The 20,788-nt window shown below is 36.7% G+C and overlaps 1 protein-coding gene across 2 annotated transcripts in view; it reads right to left on the reverse strand.

The window, feature by feature from the left end:
- Positions 1-3,729: 3,729 nt before the first annotated feature.
- The window catches only part of FASTKD1 (FAST kinase domains 1), a 47,612-nt gene continuing 30,553 nt past the window's right edge, over positions 3,730-20,788 (reverse strand). For both annotated transcript variants that reach the window (XM_007074599.3, XM_042994646.1), the window contains exons 8-15: positions 18,727-19,213; positions 17,567-17,681; positions 15,289-15,417; positions 14,366-14,497; positions 13,890-14,003; positions 5,844-5,982; positions 5,081-5,195; positions 3,730-3,864 (exon numbers count right to left, since the gene is read on the reverse strand). In XM_007074599.3, coding sequence (XP_007074661.2) covers positions 3,769-3,864; positions 5,081-5,195; positions 5,844-5,982; positions 13,890-14,003; positions 14,366-14,497; positions 15,289-15,417; positions 17,567-17,681; positions 18,727-19,213 — 1,327 coding nt within the window. In that variant the 3' untranslated portion in view covers positions 3,730-3,768. The remainder of the gene's footprint in view (positions 3,865-5,080; positions 5,196-5,843; positions 5,983-13,889; positions 14,004-14,365; positions 14,498-15,288; positions 15,418-17,566; positions 17,682-18,726; positions 19,214-20,788) is intronic.

Consider the following 20,788-nt stretch of genomic DNA (forward strand, 5'->3'; position numbering starts at 1 on the left):
TTAAAGATTACATACCATGAGAAAATGGTATTGGAATTTGGTAATGGTATTTGGAAATGCTATTTAAAAAGTATAATAAATGGGTTTCATTTGAAGGGGAAAAAACCTCTAAGTAGTCAACTTTAAGTGGTCTTTCTTTTTTTCTCCATTCCTTTTGTGACACTAGTATATTGTTTATGATTTAAATCAAATTTAATTTTTTGGGGGGGTTACCTGGGTGACTCAGTCGGTTAGGCGTCCAACTTTTGGTTTCAGCTTAGGTCATGATCTCACAGTTCCTGAGTTCCAGCCCCGCACTGGGCTCTGTGCTGACAGTGCAGAGCCTGCTTGGGGTTCTCTCTCTGCCCCTCCTGCTCTCTCTCTCTCTCTCTCAAAATAAATAAACTTTTTAAAAAAATTTAGTTAAAAACAGTAAACCAGTCTTCAAGCCATTGACTACAGTGTCTGTGATAGGAGGGTTGGGGACTGTCCTTAGGAAATGAACTGATTCTCTAATTGCTGGGCAGAAGTTGGGGCCAGTGAGGTGTATATTTGTGTATTTGTCGGTTTAAGTTTTATCTATATATTCCATGAAAGAGCTACCTATTTGCGAATTTCTGATAGGTGACTGGGGTGCCTGGGCAGCTCAGTCAGTTAAGTGTCCAATTCTTGATTTCCACTCAGGTCATGATCTCACAGTTCATGAGATCACACCTCACATGGGGCTCTGCACTAATAGCACAAAGCCTGCCTGGGATTCTCTCTCTTCTTGGTCCCTGCTCAGGTGCATGTGCATGCTTTCCCTCTCTCAAAAACAAACTTTTAAAAGAAAAAAGAAAAAAAAAAAAACGGAAAGATGACTGTATTATTGCGTTTTCTAGGATGTGAAACCCTATACTCAAGCAGTTTGTTGTTAGTATATGCATTAGGCTGGCTCTTCAGTGTGTCCACAGCCATCACATTCAAGTAATCGTCGTTCGTGGGTTTCACATGCTTTTGCAGACATGTTCGACTTCTGGCCTTACACATGTCGCTTTCTGAGAAATCTGACTTGGAACTAATTTGGAGTATTCCATTATTATTTGTCAAGCAATTTCATAAAGAACAGTTGAGTGGTCATACAGTTTTATTGTCTGTACTGTAAATATGGAAACATATCCAATAAAAATCAGTTTTATTTTGGATCTTTGAAGTAGGATCCTGGCTACTTTTCTGTATTGACAGAAACTATTCTAAACTATCCAGGATTATATAATCAACAAATCCTGAAGGTGGGAAATTCTACAGGTTGTTCAGCAGATAAACTTTCGAAGAGAAAGGGCTGGTGTGGGATACTTCTAGATTAAGACATTTAAAAGGTTGTGGGGAGGCAAATTATGGTGTCTAGAGATGCAAACCTGAGTGATAAAACTGTAAGAGGAAGTGCTTACTATAAAAGCAAGACAGGGATGCCTGGGTGGCTCAGTTGGTTAAGCGTCCAGCTCTTGATCTCAGTTCAGGTCTTGATCTCAGGGTTGTGAGTTCAAGCCCCATGTTGGGGAGAGAGTGCAGACCGACACAGACATGATATTACGTTGTAAAAATAATGCTTTGGGATGATGGAAATGTTCTGGAATTAAGTAGTGGTAATGGTTGCACAAACTTGTGAATACTCTAGAAAACCACTGCATTGTATACTTTAAAAGGGTGAATTTTATGGTATATGAATTATATCTCAATGAAAAAAGAATGCTTTAAAAAAAAAGAATGTTTTGTTTATAACAACTCCAGTTATTTAAATAGAAAGATCATCAAACAAAAATATGTAAGAATATATACATAAATAAAGCCATTTGGGTAGGGCAGCCTAGAGGACGGAGAGTACGAGATGTGGTACACTAGAAGTCACATTAAGTGTAACAGTAAGTGAAAGGTACATCAGGGTCGTTTAATCAAGATTTCCCTGTATTCAAAGTACACAATAACTAGGTTTTCATTTATATCCAAAGAAAACAATTTATAATCCTCCTCATTCTAACCATTTTTTAAATTTTTTTAACGTTTTTATTTATTTTTGAAAGAGAGCATGAGTGAGGGAGGGGCAGAGAGAGAGAGAGAGACACAGAATCTGAAGCAGGCTCCAGGCTCTGAGCTGTCAGCACAGAGCCCCACATAGGGCTCAAACTCACGAACCGTGAGATCATGACCTGAGCCGAAGTTGGACGTTTAACCAACTGAGCCACCCAGGTGCCCCAGTCTAATCATTTTATTCTTAAAGTGCTTACTTTTTTTTTTTTTTTTTTTTTTTTTGCTTACTGTTATGTATTGCATTTCACACCATGCAAAGTAATAATATTTTAAACAAGTGCTTCAACTAAACCTAAATCAAATATCAACACACCAAAATCCATGCAGGACATGTTTGGTTTTGCTTTTTTTTAAATGTTTATTTTTGGGAGAAAGAGCGAGCGGGTTGAGGAGGGGCAGAGAGAAAAGGGCACAGGATCCAGAGCAGGCCCTGCGCTTACAGGAGAGAACCCAATATGGGGCTCAAACCCATGAACCACAAGACCATGACCTGATCAGAAGCTGAACTCTCAACCGACTGAGCCACCAGGTGCCCCAGGACACATGTTTTATAGCTATGCTTAAGACTCAAGGCATTCTGGCTACCAACTTATTTTGGGACAGAATGAATTTAGAAGGTCATGAAGTCAGAAGATAGCAAGCTTCAAATGCTAATTACCTGCACTTACACCAAGTAGCCTGAGGATAGTTACAACATGGCTTTCTGCTGAGTACAAATATACCACACTTGGAAGAAGGGCTAGGGATTACGTCCCATAGTAGGTCCCTAGTTACTATTTTATTAAATAAATGTGTTGTAAGGCAAGAGAAAATCACTATTCCCCCAGCATGTATACGATCAGACCAGGTTAAGTTTGGTCCACTTTCTGGGGTGCCCGGGTGGCTTAGTCGGTTGAGTGTCTGACTTCGGCTCAGGTCATGATCTCGTGGTTTGTGAGTTCGAGCCCCACATCAGGCCCTCTGCTGTCCACACAGAGCCCGCTCCAGATCATCTGTCCCACACCCCCCCTCTCTCTGCTCCTTCCCCTCTTGCACTCTCTCTCAAAAACAAACATTTAAAAAAAAAATAAAAGATTGGTCGCTTTCCCCCTCAGCTACCACTCCATTTCTTTACTTCCATTTATTTATTAAAAAAAAAAAAAAAAATCCCGTCTCCTCCTGGTTTCTATTAAACCAGTCAGGCTTTCACACCTAGCACTTCACCAAAACTACTCTTTTCAAGGTTACCAATGATTTTCATGTCGCTAAATTTAACAGTTATTTCCCAGTCCTCATTTTACCTGATGGCAGCATCTGATACAACTGCTCCCCTCTCCCTCCTTGAAATGCTTTCTCTACTTGGCTTCTAGGAAGTGTTAGTACCTATGACTTTCCCTCCTACCTCGCTGGCCACCTGTGGCAGATACACAATATGCACTGCTGTATTCCCAGCACCTAAAACAGTTACTGACACTTAGTAGGCCCTCAAAGAATGAACTGTGAACGATTCAAGTTTCTTCAAAGCTACAAGTCTTTTACATTAAGAATTTTATACAATTTCCCAACCAGATAGTAGAGAAAGATTAAGTATTGGAGAAAGTAAAATGTCTGTTTAATAGGTATTCAATTGACCTTGAAACCAGTCAATTCTGTACTATCATTTTTCAGTTGAGTCAGGCCCCTTAATTAAAATAAGTTCAAATGTGACACACCAGCATCACGAATTTTAATTTAAAACTACAGTCATGATTTGCCTTCTCCAAATATACATTCTCTCAGGTAGTCCATCCGAGCTTCCTTTGTTGACAGTGCCATAGAGTTCCATTCAAAATGAGGGATCTGTAAAATACGCAACGTAGTTTGAATTTAAAGTTTTAAAGCAACAACAAAAAGCATCAGAGAAGACTCGTAAGCACTACTAAGCCAAACTGTAGGAGACTATTAAATTAGCTCACATAAGCATAAACCATTTTTAGAAGCCAGGTGGGTCCTTCTCCCAGATAAAGCCCAGATACCTCCTGCCTCACGGCTACTTTCACCTTCCTGTTCCTACAATACCAACAGTGGACGTTTTTTCCTGTGTACCTTTCCTACATACACACACTAGCCTTTTTCTCTTGTATCTCTACCCATCTCCACAGTGCCTCTCTCTCTTGTAAGATAAATAAATATAAAAACCAACAGGTCTTCTACAGATAATAAAATAAATGATTTTTATTTCCTATTCAAAAAACATGGAGAATGTCTGTTTTGGAGATATTTTAATATAACTGTTTTTTTAATATTAAAAAAAGGTAATTCTAGAACTGTCACATTAAAAGGGAACACATACTGGATGGACCTAGAGAGTATAATGCTAAGTTAAATAAGTCAGACAGAGAAAGACAAATACCATATGACTTCATTCATGTGTGATTAAGAAACAAAACAAATGAACAAACAAAAAAAGAGACCAAAAAACCGGACTCTTTTTTTTTTTTTTGAGAGAGAGAGAGAGGTAGATAGAGTGAGCACATGCGTGTGCCTGCATGCAAGTGAGGGAGGGGCAGAGGGAGAGAGAAAATCTCTGCTGACAGCTCAGAGCCCAACACAGGGCTTTGTCTCACGACCATAATAAGATCATGACCTGAGCCAAATTAAGAGTCCGACGCTTAACTAATTGAGCCACCCAAGAGTCCGAAACACCGGATTCTTAAATACAGAGAACAAACAGGTAACCACCTGTCAGAGAGGAGGTGGGTGGGGGGAAAGGGTGAAATAGATAAAGGGGATTAAGAGGTACAAACTTCTATTTGCAAAATAAATAAATTATGGAGATGAAAAGTAGAGCATAGGGAATTTAGTCTGGAAGACTGCAAAATGTTTGAGGACAGATGATCACTACACTTAATTGTGGTGAGCACTGAGTAATGTATAGAATTGTTGAATCATGTTGTATACCTGAAATGAATATAAAAATGTATGTTAATTATACTCCAATTTTTAAAAAAAGAAAACACATGTACATCTAGTTTTCTGAGTTCTTTAGGGGCAGAATTACATCAGTATTTCATACCTGAATTACACGATACCCCAAAATTTCCAAATGTCGTTTTTTCATAGCAGATTTCCCCTTTAAATGAGGGATGTTTCTACAAAAAGCTCTTGAATCCAAAAATTCCAAAGCAATCCTACACAAGATTAAAAATATATATATTTACTTCTGAAATCAAAATGAAAAACTAAGTAATTATAAGTGTTTCAGGAACAAAGTTGCATCTTCATAAATTAACAAAAACCAAATGAATATATGAGTATGCTAAGTTATTATTCTACTTAAATTGGTAACTAGGGACAAATAAGGCTACTCATTAGAATTTATACCATATTATAGTAAAAATTTCCATGCTTTCTCATTTGTTTCCTTGTCCAACATATATTTATTATGCAACTACCATATGGAAGGCACTGTGAGGGACACAAACATAAAGAGATACAGCTTATAGTCTAACAAAACATGTGATACATATTAAGTAACTGTAATGCAGTGTAGGAAGTGGCTAAGTGCTATGAGATAAGTAGAGATGTATGGGAGCTCCAAAGAAGATACTATTTACTTCCACTGAGGACAATCAGAGGGTTAGCACTTTAGTTAGATTGCTGAGCTTTGGACAGCAAAGGACAGACAGTAAGTCAGAAGACACATGAAAAGCAAAGACACAGGAAAAGATGATATGAGCAGCAGATACTCCTACAATTAATCCTTGTTAACAGAGTTCATTAAGTTATGCCAAATTTAACGTTTAATTAACAAAATCTGAAACTAAGAAATAAGATACCTTTCAGCTCCTGGTGGCAGTGTTGATCCAGTTATTTGGGTATTTGATTCCCAGTGCATTTCTGGTAGTTTTCCCAAAGCTATATTATTGCTTCCATATGGAAGAGGTTTTTTTCTTTTATCCAAGATACACTCAAAATCTAAGGAAGTACAGGAATCAACAGTATGAATTAAGTAAATTCCTACAGGTATAGGTTTAAAGATATATTTTATTTACTTAAAAATTTTTTTAACATTTATTTTTGAGAGAGAGACAGAGAGTGAGAGAGGGGGGAGAGAGAGAGAGAGAGAGAGAGAGAGCGAGTGTGAGTGAGGAAAGGGCAGAGAGAGGGAGACAGAGGATCCGAAGCAGGCTCCGCACTGTGAGTGCAAAGCCTGATGCAGGGCTCAAACTCACAAACTGTAAGATCGTGACCTGAGACGAAATCAAGAGTTGGCCACCTAAATGACTGAGCCACTCAGGCGCCCTAAAGATGTATTTTAAACATGTATATACATATATAGAGACATACATATCTATAGACACAAAGAATGATGTACCTCCCTAATTACCCAACTTGTTTTATAAGATCTGGTCCAGTGGCACCTGTCTTTGAAAATCAATCAATAAAAATCAACCAACAAGTATTACTAAACTAGATTTAGCATGGAGTTATATTTAGCACTGGTACAGGCCAAATCACATTAAGTTTTATTTTAATCCTCTTAAATCTCCTGGTAACATTTGGAGAAAGCTAAACCCACTCATCTGAAGGAAAGGTTCAAACATGTATCCTGTCTTTCCTGCAGGAACTGTACATGAGTAACTAAATAGTTGATATGGGTAAGTTCTTTTTAGACAAAATCCAGCTAATGCAGAAGAAATGATACAGAATATCACTACTTTACCACCCCAACGAATGATGGATTTAGACAATAATTTTAATGGCTAATAAAATCTGTAGGTGAAAAACTGATAGGAGAACTTTCTAATGGATAAGCTGATGAATCTTTAATATAATAAAAATAAGACAACCAGCATAGTGTGTCTTCTGATATGATGCACTAAGAAGTTCATACCACTTATGAAATAGTCTGGGCAAAATAAATAAATGACAGGAATCTAGCCTGAATCTAATCAAGCCCCTAGACCTAAGGACTGGCTTACAGGAAAACAAGGGATGCAGGAGCATGTTGAATGATACAACAGGGTTGCAACTGGAAAAGTCTAGATGGTGAAAAAAAATTTCTTTCAATAAATAAATTGTAAGGGGAAAAGAGAAAAGTAGAACTTAAAAATGTAATGTTTGGATTCCAATTTCAAAAAATAAACAGTAAAATAAAACATACAAAAGACAATTGAGACATTCGAACATTGACAAGCTATGTGATATTAAGAAATTATTGGGGCGCCGCCTGGATGGCTCAATTGGTTAAACGTCCAACTTCATTTGGTCATGGTCCAACCTTCGTTTGGACAGGTCATGATCTCACAGTTCCTGAGTTCCAGCCCTGTGATCCGCTCTCTGCTGTCAGCACAGAGCCCACTTTGGATCCTGTTGTCTCTCTCTGCCCCGCCCAAGCTCTCACGTACACACTCTGTCAAAAATAAACACGTATTTTTTTAAGTTTACTTACTTATGAGAGAGAGAGAGAGAGAGAGAGAGAGAGAGAGAGAAAGGAAATGAGTAGAGGACAGGCAGAGAGAGGGAGAGGGAGAATCCCAGGCAGGCATTTGCTGTCAGCACAGAGTTCGACCTGGGGGGCTTGATCCCAGGAACCACTGAGCCACCCAGGCTCCCCAAAAATAAACATTTAAAAAATTATTATGAATGGCTATAGGGGTGATCATGATGGTACTGTGGTTGTGCATCTTTTTAGATATACATTTTAAGATGGTATGTCTGATTTGCTTGAAAAGGATCAAGTGAATTTTGATAACTGTTGATGCTGGGTGGAGGTTCATCATGCTATTCTATCTTTGTACTTGTTTTGAAACTTTTTTGTAATAAAAACAATGGTAAAAATATTTAAACCAAGAAAAACAAAACAGGACCGAAATGAAAAAAGAAACAACAAATGAAAAGGAGGGAAGAGTAGGTTTAGTTATCTGCTTTTTATACATAAGGGAAACTGAGGCACTGAAGCAACTTCAAGCTAAGTATCAAACATGAAATATAGTTCTCTCATTGAGGGAACGAATTCTGGAGCTAGAATGCCTAGGTCAAATACTGGCTCAGCCATTTGCCAACTATATAACCTTGGGCACACAATAATGTCTCTGGGCCTCAATTTCCTAATATATGAAATAGAAGAATTTATGTATCTAGTAAGGGCATAATAAAGAAGTTTATTATATATAAAGCATTGAAGACGGCATCTAACACGTAAGAAACAATATGTAGTTATATCAATTGCTATTGCTGTTGTTGTATGAAACTGCAGCATTGTTTGACAGCTGCGTGTACCAACAAAATATCCTCAAAAAAATCTAAGGATTAAATAAACATCACATACTCACTCAATGAAATATGTATGAAGTCACTAAAAATAATATATATCTATGGGCACAGAAAAATATTTACAATATGTAAACATAGCTACAACCACTATATAGAATAAGCCCTTTTTTGTTTTAAACAAGTCAGAAAAACACACAGTAAAAGTAAACAATGATTAAACATGGTAATTCTTCTTTTTTGTTATCTGTACTTTCTGGGTTTTTTAAGTATATATTTTGTAATTTTTTTTTGTAATTTTTTTTTAACATTTTATTTATTTTTGAGACAGGGAGAGACAGAGCATGAACGGGGGAGGGGCAGAGAGAGAGGGAGACACAGACTAAAACAGGCTCCAGGCTCTGAGCTGTCAGCACAGAGCCTGACGCAGGGCTCGAACTCACAGACTATGAGATCATGACCTGAGCCGAAGTCGGACGCTCAACCGACTGAGCCACTCAGGCGCCCCTGTAATTTTTTAAAAAATGTGTGTCTTGAGGCTCCGTAGCTCAGGGGTTAGAGCACTGGTCTCGTAAAAATGTGTGTCTTTTTGGGGGGCACCGGGGTGGCTCAGTCGGTTGGGCATCTGACTTTAGCTCAGGTCATGATCTCATGGCTGGTGACTTCAAGCCCCGTGCCAAACTCAGTGCTGACAGCTCAGAGCCTGGAGCTTGCTTCGGGTTCTGCTTCTCCTCTCTCTCTGCCTGTCCCCCACTCACACTTTGTCTCTCTCTCCTTCAAAAATAAATAAACATTAAAAAAAATTTTTTAATATGGGTTTTTAAAACCCTAAGCAATGCTTCCAATCCACAGTTATTAATCATACTATTATACTGTCTTAATTATGCCATATCCATATACACAAATATTACCAGTTAAACCTTATTTTAATGATTTATATACATTTTCACATAAAAATAAGCCTCTTGACAGCAGGAAGTACAAACATGAGTTGGAAATACAATGGGATATAGTAATCCTGGTTTCAGTACTAATTACATGTTATGCATGATTTGTAATACATGATTTTTTTTTACTTTTTTCTTTTCTGTATTTTCCAAATGTTTTACATAGATGTGACTCTAATCAGAAAGAAACATTAACAAAAATAATAAAATGCAGTAACAGGAATGAAGAGCCAGTCACAGTGCCTGTCACAAAGCTGGTGCTCAATAATTTTAAATTATGAGATGGAGTTACCCACCATTTTCACATTCATACTTTAGTGCATTTCCTTCCTTTAGCGCATTATTTTTACAGGAGTATATATATTTTTTAATTTTTTTAATGTTTATTTATTTTTGAGACAGAGAGAGACAGAGCACGAACGGGGGAGAGTCAGAGAGAGGGAGACACAGAATCTGAAACAGGCTCCAGGCTCCGAGCTGTCAGCACAGAGCCCGACGCGGGGCTCGAACTCACGGACCTTGAGATCATGACCTAAGCCAAAGTCGGCCGCACAACAGACTGAGCCACCCAGGTGCCCCAGGAGTATATTTTAAAACATAGAAATATATAATTTTTGTAATGTTTATTTATTTTGAGAGAGAGGGAGAAAGGGAGTAAAATGGGGGCGGAGGGAGGGTGCAGAGAGACAGGGAGAGAATCCCAAGCAGGCTCCTGTCAGTGCAGAGCCCGACGCAGGGCTCGATATCACAAACCATCAAGAAAAATCGAGAGTTAGATGCTTAACCGACTGAGCCACTCAGGTGCCCCAAAATACACATATATTTTAAACAGTGCAGATTAACAGGAGTATGCAGACACAGTCCCCAATCTGTGAGTTTTCAACTTTACAATGGTACAAAAGTGATAAGCATTCAATAGAAACTATACTTCAGATTTTTAATTTGGATCCTGCGTGGGCTAACATGCACTACAACAATCTCTTTTGATGCTGGGCAGCAATAGTGAGGACTGACAACTGACACAGTTAGGACCATTCTGTTTTTCACTTTCAGTACAGTATTCAATAAATTATATGAGATATTCAATACCTTACTGTAAAACAGGCTTGTGATAGATGTTTTTGCCCAACTGTAGGCTAATGTAAGTGTTCTGAGCACATTTTAGGTAAACTAAGCTAAACTGTGATGTTCAGCATGTTACATGTATTAAGTGCATTTTTGACTCACAATATTTCCAATGTAAAATGGGTCTCCTGGGATATAACCCCATGGTAAGCCAAGGAAGATCTATGTCAATCTTTTAAAACAACCCTGTCACAGGGTGTAGGTCGTCCCCCAATACCTAATACTTCCATTCATTTTTAATAATAGAATTAGCTGAGTACATGATAACCCGGAATAAAAACCACATTTTCTTAACTTACGCATAGCCAAGTGTGGCCATGGGGTATAATTAAAAGCGGTATGTGCAGAGGCGCCTGGGTGGTTCAGTTGGCTAAGCGTCCAACTCTTGATTTCGGCTCAGGTATGGTCTCACAGTTTGTGGGCTAGAGTCCCGCGTCAGACTCCACATGTTGGCAGTATGAACCTTGCTTGGGATTCTCTCTCTCCCTTTCTCTCTGTCCCTCTCCTGCTCATGCTCTCCCTCTCTCTCTCTCTGCACCACCCCCCAAACAGTATATGCAACTTCAAGGAACGGTACTTAAGGGACACCCTTCCCTTTCCTTCCCTCTCCCTTCTGCTCAGATTATAGATGTGTTGGCTAAAGTAGAAGGAGTCATTTTGGACCAAAAAGAGGAAGCTACATGTTGAGGTTATAAATTATAATAAAATAGAAGGATCCTGAACTTTAATGTTCACGGAGCTGGCATCCCAGCCTTGGATGCCAGTTCCACATACAGGAGAAGGAAATAACTTTAAGTTCCTATTATTTGTGGATTTTTGACACTCATAGCCAAATATAATCCTGACTAACATAAAACCAAACAACTGAGAATACGTGTTTTGTAGTACAAGATGAGGGTATTAATGACTATTGGGTTCAGCCTTCGGCTGAATACAAAAATCACACACACACACACACACACACACACACACACACACCATCTGATCACCCATTTCTGCCCAAACATTTCTTCTTCACAAGGCAGACCATTATTTCATTTTTTGACAAATCTTTCATAAAACTCTTACATTGACGTAAAATATTCCTTTTTTTCCCGTATTTTTATTCTTGAGATAAATATCCACTTCTTCTTTCACAAAGCAATCCTTAAAACATTATGTTATGCCCACCATAACTCTTCCAGTTTTCAGATTAAACATTCCTAGCTTCTTTGTTAAATAAAATTTATTGAGCACTCACTATGTTCCAAGGACAGTGCTAAATGCTTTTCATGCAATATGTCAGGTAATCCTATTAAGTGGGCATTATCATCCCCATTTACAGATGAAGAAACTAATAAAGTTCGGAGGTTTAGGAACTTGCTCAGGGACTGGAATCTGTGCAGTTCCTGTCCTCTCTAGTTGTAAGACATGATTTCTAGATCCTTTGTTTCCAGGCCCTATTTGTCACTCTCACAAAATGTAACCCTCAAAAGAAGAATATAATACTAAGATATGTCTGAAGGCCAGAATACAGTGGGACTACTAACTTTCTTGTTATTCTTAATAACATAGTTTAAAACAGTATTTGACTTTTGGTAACCATTTAAGTATTAGTTTATATCAAGCTTTTAATACTTTATAACATCCTGTATGTATGCAGAAGTTTTCTAATCCTAAATTTTATAAAGTTTATGTTAATCCTCTTAAAACCTCATCTTTTCCTTTAAGTCCACATTTGAATTTAGCTATTTTTTAAAGTTTATTTATTTATTTTGAGAGAGAGAGAGAGAGAGAGCACACAAGTAGGTGAGGAGCAGAGAGAGAGGAAGAGACAGAATCCCAAGCAGGCTCCATGCCATCAGTGCAGAGCCCAATGTGGGACTCAAATTCACGAACTGAAAGATCATGACCTGAGCGGAGATCAAGAGTCAGACACCTAACCAACCGAGCCACCCAGGTGCCCTGAATTTAGCTATTAAAAAAAAAAAATCTTATGTTGCCACCCAATTTATCAGCTGGCCAACCAACTTTATGTCATCCATGATGAAATCAGAATGCCTTATACAACTAGACCACTGAGAAACAAGGTTAACCAGGTTAGAGTTGATCATACGTACCTATGGAAATCTTCATCCAGGTTGATAATCCAACTTAGTTTTTATGATGAACTTAAAACAATGAAATTGTTTCAGGGTACTTAGTGGAGAGGAAAAGAACTTTTGAAGATCTAGGAATGTTCAGTGAATCTGAGCCTGGGATTTACTTAGAATTTTTTAAAAATATTTTTTAATGTTTATTTACTTTGGGGGGGGGGTAGAGAGCATGAGTGGGGGAGGGGCAGAGAGAGGGGGAAACACAGAATCCAAAGCAGGGTCCACACTCTGAGCTGTCAGCACAGAGCCTGATGTGGGGCTCAAACTCACAGACCGTGAGGTCATGACCTCAGCCGAAGCCAGACACTTAATGGATTGAGCCACCCTGGGTTTTACTTACAATTAGTAAAATATAAGTAAAAAATTTTTTTTGAAAAACAGCAAAATGCTGACGGTTATCAAAGCTGGACCATGGGAACTTGAGAAATCACTGTACTCTTCTATTTCAGTCTGTTTGGAAATCTCCATTTGATGAGACAATTCTACTTTAATTAGTTCAGTCTTCTGGGGCACCTGGGTGGCTCAGTTGGTTAAGCGTCCAACTCTTGATTTTGGTTTATGATCTCACAGTTTGTGAGTTCGAGCCCCGTGTGGGGCTCTGTGCCTATAGCGTGCAGCCTGCTTGCGATTCTCCCTCTCTCTCTGCCCCTCCCCTGCTCATACTCTGTTTCTCAAAAATAAATAATAAATAAATTAAAAAAAAATACTTTTAAAAATAGATCTACCCTATGACCCAGCAACAGCACTGCTAGGAATTTACTCAAGGGATACAGGAGTGCTGATGCATAGGGGCACTTGTACCCCAATGTTTATAGCAGCACTTTCAACAATAGCCAAATTATGGAAAGAGCCTAAATGTCCATCAACTGATGAATGGATAAAGAAATTGTGGTTTATATATACAATGGAATACTACTTGACAATGAGAAAGAATGAAATCTGGCCTTTGTAGCAACATGGATGGAACGGGAGAGTGTGATGCTAAGTGAAATAAGTCATACAGAGAAAGACAGATACCATATGTTTTCACTCTTATGTGGATCCTGAGAAACTTAACAGAAGACCATGGGGGAGGGGAAGGAAAAAAAAAAGGTTAGAGAGGGAGACAGCCAAACCATAAGAGACTCTTAAAAACTGAGAACAAACTGAGGGTTGATGGGGGGTGGGAGGGAGGGGAGGGTGGGTGATGGGCATTGAGGAGGGCACCTGTTGGGATGAGCACTGGGTGTTGTATGGAAACCAATTTGACAATTAATTTCATATTAAAAAAAATAATTATAAAATAAAAAAGTGGTCTTAGAGTGATAAAAATAAATAAATAAATAAATAAACAAACAAACTTTTATAAAAAAAAAATTAGTTTAGTCTTCTGAAAGTACCTAGTAACCTGCCAAATACTTACCTATTTTATGGTAATAAGGTGTAAGAACCGAGGCTTTTACATAATTGACTCCTCCTAATACCTCTGCTAACATTTTATAAATCTGCTGTTGTGCTCCATTCACGCTGCCAGTATCTTTATGAAAATAAAAATAATTACTTCACTTAAAATAGGTTAATCCATTTTTTAATAAAAATCATCCCAATTCTGCAAACCAAAAAACAAAGATTAGTATTTTCAACAAGAGCTTCAGTATAATACCATATGCAATGATATTAAATTCAGAACAATGTAAGTTCTGTATTTTCTACCAAAAGAGGATTAGTGTCCTAAATATTAAGAAATTCTTATAACACAAATCTCACCTACAAAACGGTTCTACTAAATAGGTCATGGCACTCACAGCAACTCTGGTGTCATGGTTAGGCTTAGCAAGGTACTACCTAAAGTTTACTTTGGAATTAAACTTTGCTGTCTGACCCAAAGAAAACTCAAACCTTTATTATACTGTTGTTGGCAGAAGCGGTCATGAAACCATGGAATCTGATACTCAGGGCACTCCAAGCAGACAGCTCTATTTAACTCCATAAGACGTAATTGGACCCTCATACTTAAAGATGAACATAAAACTGAAAACAAAAATAAAATATTAATGGATTTTAACAGGTTTTTCACATTCATTTATTCCCATTATTTATTAGTACTTTTAGTCTCATATTATAAAATCATCTCATTTGCACACACATGCTTTATATTTTTTAATTATTCAATGGTTTGATTAGGAACAACTCCTATGTCATTTTCACTACTCACAAACATTAGAACTACATTTTTAAAAATACAACCAAAGAATTTTCATTGACCTAATATTTCACATTAGGAACCAATCCTAAAGAAACAAAGATGAGGTCAGTGATTCATATATAACACTCAGTATTTATAATAATGAAGAATTGGAAACAACCTACATGATAACAAATGCTATCACATTCACATCATGGCAGATTATATAGACACTAAAAAAATCATGACATCAAAAAATACTTAATGGCATGCAGAAATGTTCAAAATATAGTTCAATGACCATAGGCAACATACAAAAGTGATATATAAATAATCCAAATTTTGTTTTAAAATACAGATAGATATATAAACACACACACAAGAACAGGAGACAGACAGAAAAAAAAGATACACTCCAAAACATTATTTAAAGGGGTAGTTTCACTTGGCAAAAGATGATGAGTAATCTCTTACTTTCGTTTTTATACTTCTCTATGTTTTCCAAATTTTCTACAAGAAGCAGGAAATACTTTTATAAACAGAAAAACATATATTAACATTCGAGTGCTTCAGTAGAGGGAGAGTTGAAACCTGGCTAAAAGCACAAGTAATAATTTGATAAAATATAGATACATACGTTCAAGTTGAGAATCCATTTTGGCTAAGAATTTAATGTTAAAAATAGCCTGCAGCAGATCTTCTGGAAAATATTCAAGTGTGGCCAAAGAGAAACCAAGAAACACTAACAAGAGAGGATCCAGTACACCTAAAACAAAATTACCATTAAAAAATTCATAATGTACAGCCACTTCACATATACATAAGTACACACTTTATTCAGTTCAAACCAAGTTTTTAAAAAATAATACAAACACAGCCTTTTTTAAATACAAACACAGCCTTGACAAAACTCATCTATACTGTTAATAAGACAGGATAGTGGTGAAGTGCTTACATCTGGGTGGGAATAGAGTAGGAAAGGGGGACAGGAGAGAAGGATACTGTGGTAATACTCTGTTTCTTCACCTGGATCGGATTCCTTGGGTGATTCAATTTGTATAAATTCATACTACATGCTAAGGATATGTAAATGTTCCCGTATTATTATTTCACTTCCATAAAAAGTGTTTTAAATTGCTTTGAAAGGAGAAAGAATTCAAAACAAAAGGTCAATGGTGTATGTAAAAACTGGTCCTAGTCTTCATAAATTGGTAACAATATAATATTGTTCAGAATGTGTTAGGTATCCCAGCGCCTGGGTGGCTGGGTTGGTTGAGCCACTGACTCTAGATAACTGCTCAGGTCATGATCTTGCAGTCATAAGATCAAGCCTCACATTAGGCTCCTCCCTTTTTCTCTGCCCTGCTCTCTGCCTCTCCTCTGCTCGTGTGTGCACTCTCTTTCTCTCTCTCTCAAAATACATAAATAAACTTAAAAAAAAGAGAATGTGTTAGGTGTCATTCCAACTTTACATATATATTAACTCACTGAAATCTCACTTCAGTATACGGCAGGAACAATAATTACCTCCTCTTTGTAAATAAGTATACAGAGGCACAGAGAAGTTAAATGACTTGCCTAAAGTCACACAGTTAGCAGCAAGTGGAGGCTAGACTACTATTCTGTGCTGCTGTGTAGGGATCTCAAATATCCAGGCTGAGTGTAGACACATGTGAAGCTCAGATTTCATATAGCAGTTCTCCCTTTCCTGTCCCCCAACAGCATGACACATGTCCCAGAGTACAAGACTAAGGTTATTTAGCTGATTTGCCTCATCCAAGAGACATTTCTGATGAGAAGGAAGGGGTCCCTATTGACAGCAATATTCTTAGAAAGGACAACAAAGATGTTAAATCTTTTCTTCTGGTTTTCTTTGCTGAGTCTATTTAATAAATCAAAATCAAGTCATAAATGAGGTGAATAGTAACCTGTCAAAATTATATTTATTCAAAATAAAGAAAATTATCATACCATTATTTAAAATTTTACTTATAAAAGCTCCCATGAATTTTCCAAACATTCTCTTAGTAAGTCTTAAAAAATCAAAGCTGTATTTCTCAACCTTTCTTCTCTTAAACATTTTATTTAAAAAAAAAAAAAAGGATATGCTTTCATTTCCTTCTGATTGACACAAGACTGAACAACTGGGAGAGCACACTCTAGGTCTCAGATTCAGGTCTCCTCTTTCTACACATAATTCTGTTACTAAAAAAGGGTGTATATGAATTCCACACGGGCATACGCCCATTCATGACTAAATATATACATATCACAACAACCCATTTTACTTATCTATTAGCAGACAAAGTAGTATCAGACATAGTTCTCATATCATAGTATCGGTCAATGACAAGAGAATGGAAAAAAAAACAGAATATCTAGATTATAAGAGACTAAAGAGGTATCATCCTAATGCAATAGGTGGTCCTTGATTAGATCCTGGGTCCAAAATAACCACTCTGAAGAGTATTTGGGGAACCATGGGCTGTGTATTAGATATTAGGAACTACTCATTTTCTTAGGTGTGATAACAGTATTGTGGTGAAGAGGTCATTATTCTTAGGAGGTATATGCTGAAGCAATTAGGGGTAAAGGGTAACAACACTTACAACTTACTGTGAAATAGCTCTGCAAAAAGTAAGAGAGCAAGAGAAAAACAATAAAGCAAATATGGTAAAATGTTAACAATTACTGAATCTGCCCATGAGTATATAGGGGCTCTTTGATTCTTTCCATTTTTTCAAGTTTGACATTTTTTCATAATAAAAATGCTTCAAAAATGGGTACAAACTTTTTTTTAGGTCTAGAACTCATGGCTGTTATGGTTACCCCTTAAATGAAGGATATCTCTTACCACAATGGCAATGGTATCCTCCAACCTACTTACTCAATGTACTGCCAAACAATATACCTACTTAAGTAAGAATTAAGGTGTTGAACGCAAATTCCAAAAAATTCATCACTTTGAGGTGGATCATAGTTCAAGATGCTAAATGGAAGAATAATAGGAAGGATCGCAAAAGGGTGGATCTGTATAAACACAACAAAATGTTATAGTTTAAACTTCAGTAAAACAAAATTTTAATCTAATTATTATTTTGGGTAGAAATCTTTTTCTAACATGCTGAGAGTTAAATGAACATGCCTACAGTAAAATGATAAATGCAGCACTACTTATTAATTTTTCCACCCTGCTATAATCTACTTAATCCTACCACTAGTTTCTAGTAACTCTAATATCAACGTGGAAAAAATTAATCAGATAAAATGCAAATTAATTTTGTTAGGTGTAAAACCTATTCCAGGATTCATTAGTCATTAAAATGAATAGGAAATAGTATCACTAATTTCCATCCTTTCAGCGCATTATAGAGACTCATCATATAATGTAATTAAGGAAGCTAATTAGTTTATAATCATTAGCATTTATTTTTCTTTCATTGATTCATTTTTTAATTTCATTATTCACTCATTCATCCAAAACTTAATGACTGCCAAGTACAATAGATTTTTATTTTAATTAGGGAGAAATATTGTCTCGTAAGTAAAAAAGCCTTATCTGATATATACAAGAGATTTTAATAAGTGAGCTTCTTCTCACATAATCCAAAAAGCAACATTTTACAAGTAAGTTCCAGAAACAAATCTGTAAGAAACCACACTGACAATTTAGGAATACACAAGTCAGTGTACAGCTTATATTTTTCTCATTTTTCACATTTGGGCTTTTGAATGGAGTCGTTCTTAGTAAAAGTAATATTACAGGATTATGGAAAATAAAAAGAAAATAAAAATCATTCATACTCCATTTCCTAATACAACTACTATTAAGTATTTCCTTCTAGACAATGAAAGTTGACTACAGATCCTAAAAACATTGTAGTGAACCAAAAGATGACTGCTAATCTCCCCAGATCTATACTGCTGGAGGAAGAAACTTTAGAGGAAGAACAAACTGTGGCACCAGACACTAGAATTTAATTTTTAAACTTCAAATTCCAATTAAGTTCTCAAAGTACTTACGATAAACACTTATTCTTTTAGAAACCGACAACTACATAAAACTCAATTTCACCTTTTCAGTCTGCTGAAGGACCACCGAAGCTATCCTATCAAGTAGCAAAGTACTGAGGTAGTTAGTTCTAGAAAGAAAAGATGCAATCTCAGCCACATTTTTGTAATTAATTTCATCCATCAAACGGTGTAAAGTAGCAACTGTTTCTTCAAGAAGTGACTCAGCAAACCAGTCTCCTTTTAAAGATTTAAGTTCTTCCCATAACAGATTCAAATTGGTGCATTTCTGTAGTCTCTGAAGACCATAGTGATCTAGTTTTTGAAGTAGTTTCAGCTGTTTCCCAGTAGTATTATCCAGATATGTGGGATCATAATGAATCCATCTTAAAACAGATGTGGCGAAACTATTCAGGTCAGTCAGGTCACATTGTGGTAAAACTGCTTCAATTCGAGATATCTCCACTTCATCTAGGTAAGGAGATGGAAGAATGGAAAGGGCATAGACCAGGATGGAAATCTCACTAGGTATAACACTAATTTTCAAATAACTATAAAGGAAGGGGGAGAAAATGAAAAGAACAAAATTAATAAATCAGCAACAATAATGAAATATATTTAAAGTCTGAATATATAATTATTATTATAATTAATAGATGTGGTAGGTTTAAAATACAAGTTAGTTTAAGAAGGGTTAGATAAAATCAAAGATGACAGGTCCACAAAGGATTACTAAGAGAAGTCCTAAGATTTTCTAAGCCACATCCCAAATATTTTACGCAAAAATGAAACCATAGTCCCTAGCAAACCAAAGATCAGTGTCAGAACAATGTTTCCAGTGCTGTTGCTCGTGACAGATTTGGGGCTCAAAGTTTGGTCTGACCTGTCAGGAGCTGGTATGACCTAGCACAGGCCCTGCCATACTGTGATCACTCGGTAACACTAGTTCCCTTCCCACTTCTGCTATATAGGAAGTCCAACCTTAAAAAAACAGAAGACACAGAACATACAAGTGACCCCATTTTCTACTCCTTTTTCCCCAAATTCTCATGATAACAGTCTCACCCCCAAAGTAAGAGTCTTGCCACCAGCATAGCAATTGTTAAATTGCAAATAAAAAACTGAGAACTTTTAAAGACTCTTTTGGCTTAGATGTACTAGAAGAAAAAATCAAATCTAAATTAAAGCAAAGTTGTTGAGCTGCTTTTTAAAATATTAAATTAGCAAAAAAAATAAAATAAAATAAAATAAAATAAAATATTAAATTAGCACATTAAAATAATCATAATAGTCAATGCTAGAAAGGGTGCATCAACACAGGCATTTTAAACCTAAAAAGCAACAATATCATTTGACATGGTCAATTCCTGTCTAGGAAACTAGACTAAGAAAATAAACTAAAATGTGGGCAAATGTGAACCTATTTTGGGCCTCCTGGGTGGCTCAGTTGGTTAAGCATCCAACTTCGGCTTGAGTCATGATCTCACAGTTCATGGGTTCGAGCCCTGCATCGGGCTCTGGGCTGACAGCTCAGAGCCTGAAGCCTGCTTTGGATTATGTGTCTCCCTCTCTCTCTGCCCCTCCCCTATTCATTTTCTGTCTCTCTCACTCTCTCTCTCAATAATAAATAAACATTAAAAATTTTTTAATTTTTTAAATATATAGGATTATGAAAGAAAAATAAATAAGATGCTAGCAAACATTTGTGTTATGTTAATTCATCATATTTTTACATGGCTAAAATTTAAAAACTAAATATTCAATGAGGGAACACTTAAGTGAATTATGATACAGTCATATGATGGGTAATATCCAGTCATTAAAAAGATTTACAAATAGTTCTAAATGATGTGAGAAAATGCTAAGTGGGTAAGGTTAAGGGGGGGGAAATACAAAACTAATCTCAACTAGGAGGGACAAAAAAATTTTTTTTCAATATATGAAATTTATTGTCAAATTGGTTTCCATACAACACCCAGTGTTCATCCCAAAAGGTGCCCTCCTCAATACCCATCACCCACCCTCCCCTCCCTCCCACCCCCCATCAACCCTCAGTTTGTTCTCAGTTTTTAACAGTCTCTTATGCTTTGGCTCTCTCCCACTCTAACCTCTTTTTTTTTTTTTTC

Source organism: Panthera tigris, chromosome C1, assembly GCF_018350195.1.
Source record: "Panthera tigris isolate Pti1 chromosome C1, P.tigris_Pti1_mat1.1, whole genome shotgun sequence".
Lineage (NCBI taxonomy): Eukaryota > Metazoa > Chordata > Mammalia > Carnivora > Felidae > Panthera > Panthera tigris.